The sequence below is a fragment of the Microtus ochrogaster genome, unplaced genomic scaffold (assembly GCF_000317375.1).
Source record: "Microtus ochrogaster isolate Prairie Vole_2 unplaced genomic scaffold, MicOch1.0 UNK21, whole genome shotgun sequence".
Classification (NCBI taxonomy): Eukaryota; Metazoa; Chordata; class Mammalia; order Rodentia; family Cricetidae; genus Microtus; species Microtus ochrogaster.
Window position 1 is genome coordinate 2,967,705 of NW_004949119.1, and position 2,859 is coordinate 2,970,563.

General features: G+C 55.1%; 1 protein-coding gene across 1 annotated transcript in view; it reads right to left on the minus strand.

The window, feature by feature from the left end:
- The window catches only part of LOC101999750 (dual specificity protein phosphatase 13), a 12,628-nt gene that overhangs the window by 8,315 nt on the left and 1,454 nt on the right, over nucleotides 1-2,859 (minus strand). The window contains exon 2 of the mRNA XM_005367663.2: nucleotides 2,617-2,711. Coding sequence (XP_005367720.2) covers nucleotides 2,617-2,711 — 95 coding nt within the window. The remainder of the gene's footprint in view (nucleotides 1-2,616; nucleotides 2,712-2,859) is intronic.

The window sequence follows — 2,859 nt, forward strand, 5'->3', positions numbered from 1 at the left end:
TGAGTGACATTCAAAGACAAACAGCTGATGACAACCCTGGGGTTGATAACCACTTCCGAGTGACTTCAGTTCCTTCCCCAAACCTTCCAATTGCCAGGGGGTGGTCACCAACATATGTGTCTCCTGTAGGGGGCCTGTCAGGGCTCAGCTACACATCTGCCTACAGGCCTCAGGCTTTTCCTCCTTACCCCCATGACTCGGGCCAGTGCAGCTGTGCAGGCCTCACCCGGATGGGGTGGGCTGTGTCTGGAGTCAGCTGGCTCAGGTCATCCGGGACCCTGCAGAGCTGGGGTGTCAGAGGAACCAGAATCCGGGCCTGGTGCCTGAGAGGGAAGGGGGACCTATCTTGGCCAACTTCCCCTGGTTCCCTCAAAGAGTAACTAGAGAAGGTACAGACTGGGTAAAGCATCTTTTCCTTCTGGTAGGCAGTGCCAAGACGGGAAAAGGAAACAGGCACCCAGGAGGCCACTGGCTTGGCCAAGCTCACCCAGCGGGTGGATGGTGAGCTGGGAGGAAGTGAGGACCGGGCTTTCTCCCTCATCCCCCACTGTGACCTCTCAGGGCAGGCTGAGTGGCCTGCCACCTACCTAGGGCATGGTCTGGGGCCAGGAATGGGGGACTGGGTGCAGGGACGGGATTCTGCATGTGAGTGGAACATTCCTAAGGCAGATTCCGTCCAGAACACAGACGCTGTGAAGCGGCTAGAATTCCAGGTCCATGCCCTCGAGCCAATGGGGGTTGGGGGTGGGGGAGAGCAAACCTGGGCTACTTGGACTGACCAGTGGCCCTTCTCCCTGGTGTCTCTGGCACTGAAGATATACATCCCTAAAACCCTCCTGAAGATGCGGGACCAGTTGAAGAGGTACCTAGAGAACAGACTTAAAACCTGGCCAAGATACATTCTGTGACCTAAGCAAGTTTTCAGTCCTGTCTTGGCCTGAGCTCCTCATGTGAAAGATTGGTGGGGTTGCCTGACTTCTATGGATTCTCTGGTATTTTGTGGGCTATAAGAGACAGGAGTGATTCTACATGAAGTAAAGCCAGACCAAGGGACATTGGGTTGGAGGGGACCCCCGGAGTCCAGAGGAGTCCAACAGTCACTCTGGTCTGGAGCCACCATGTAGACTGCTCCAGCTCTGAGTGGAACCAGACAGGAATTTTGGAAAACCACAGGACCCTCACAGGCCTGCTAAATTTGGCATGGGGTAAGGCTGCCCCCTGGTGGCCAGTGACTGCCAGGCAGCACAACTGTGCCCCAGGAACCATGTCAGGGCTTTAGAGGCAGTTTGTAGCCTTCCATGTCTAACCTAGATCTGTAGGGAAGGTTATTCTTGGACTTAGGGTCTCATTGTCAAGTCATACTTAGGGCCTTACTTCTTGTGCTCACTCAGAGTGTCTGGAGCCCAGCTAACCGCTCAGGTCCACTGAGGGATCCATCAATCAGTGACCCATCCCTTAAGATTTATCCCCTACCTCCACCCCCAAAGGCAGCCCAAGGACTCAGTTCCCTTGATTCTTGCTGCCTCTTAGTTTAACGGAGGCCCCCACTTGACACTGACTTGTACATCTCGACCATGTCAAAATGAGACATGGCTGAATGTCCGTCCTGTAAGAACAGGCCTGTTCCTTCACACTCGCGCTAGCTGCTCCCTGTTGGTACCTGGCCTCTGTTCCCTGTAGCTTCAGCAAGCAGCTGCCTCTGTGGGCAAACACTGCCGCTGTTTACAGGGCTACACACTTGTTTTCTGTTGGCCTCAGTATCGCCCATCTCTGCGTGTTCTCCGCTGCCCTTCCTCCACATTCTCCCAGGACCCACAGCTTCAGGCCGCCTGGGGACAGGGCTGCTGTTTGCTGTGACCCCAGGACATGTTCCTCCTGGTCTCCCCTGCTGTCCTCTCTCTGCCTCCCCTCTCCCAGAGGGGAGCACAGGCCAGGTGGGGATGATGGAGTTCTCACTAGAGAATACTGAGGAGTCAGGGAAAGGGACCTTGGGGACCATGGCAGGCAGATGCCAAGGGTGAGCCTGCGGTGGTCTCTGCCCAGCATGCATCCCTGCACCCCTGGAAGAAGATGGGCCGGAGTGAGAGTCTCTGAGCCTGAATCTTCAATGGGGGCTGCTGGAAGAAGACGCCCATGACATCATCAACGATATACGCCTCCTAGACTCAGTGCATCATGGGAGATGCCCCGTGAATGGAGCATCAAGTTATTTCTGTCGTTGTAATCACTCTCATTCTCTCAGGACTCAGCAGAGCCTTGGAGTGGCGAGGTCGCTACCGTCGGCAGAGGTTTCCCCTGGATCTCTATGCTTCTTAAGGAAACACATTACAGACCAGACAGAGCCCAGAAGCCACATCTTCCCGAGTCCACAGAGTACTCTCAGGAAGCAGGCAGTATGGATCTCCCCACTTTTCTGATGAGAAAACCGAGGCTCAGAGAAATAAAATAGTAGGCCCAAGGTCACATAGTGGTGAGAGGCCACGTTCTGAGCCTCTGGCCCATTTGGACCTCCAACAATCCTCACTGTTGCCCAACACACATAACATAGGCAGAGGTGCTCTGGGCACCACTACCCAGCATTCCCAGGGGCCCCTGTGTTAGGGCCATTGCACCCACCTGTGAGGAGATCCTGCCCAGGCTGTAATCGTCTCTGGCGGACAACGTGGACTGCCGGCTTCCGGCCGCCTGTCTCTGCACACTTGATGCTGTTTCTATTTTTGATTGGAGTTTAATTATAAAGCATGCTGTCCTCTCCCTTCTGCTTCCCCCTTGCCACTCCCTACGCATCCACTGGTCCCAGGGAATGGTCAGTCCCAGGCCTCAGTCTTAATGTTAGGCACACAGGAAGCTCAGAGGGGT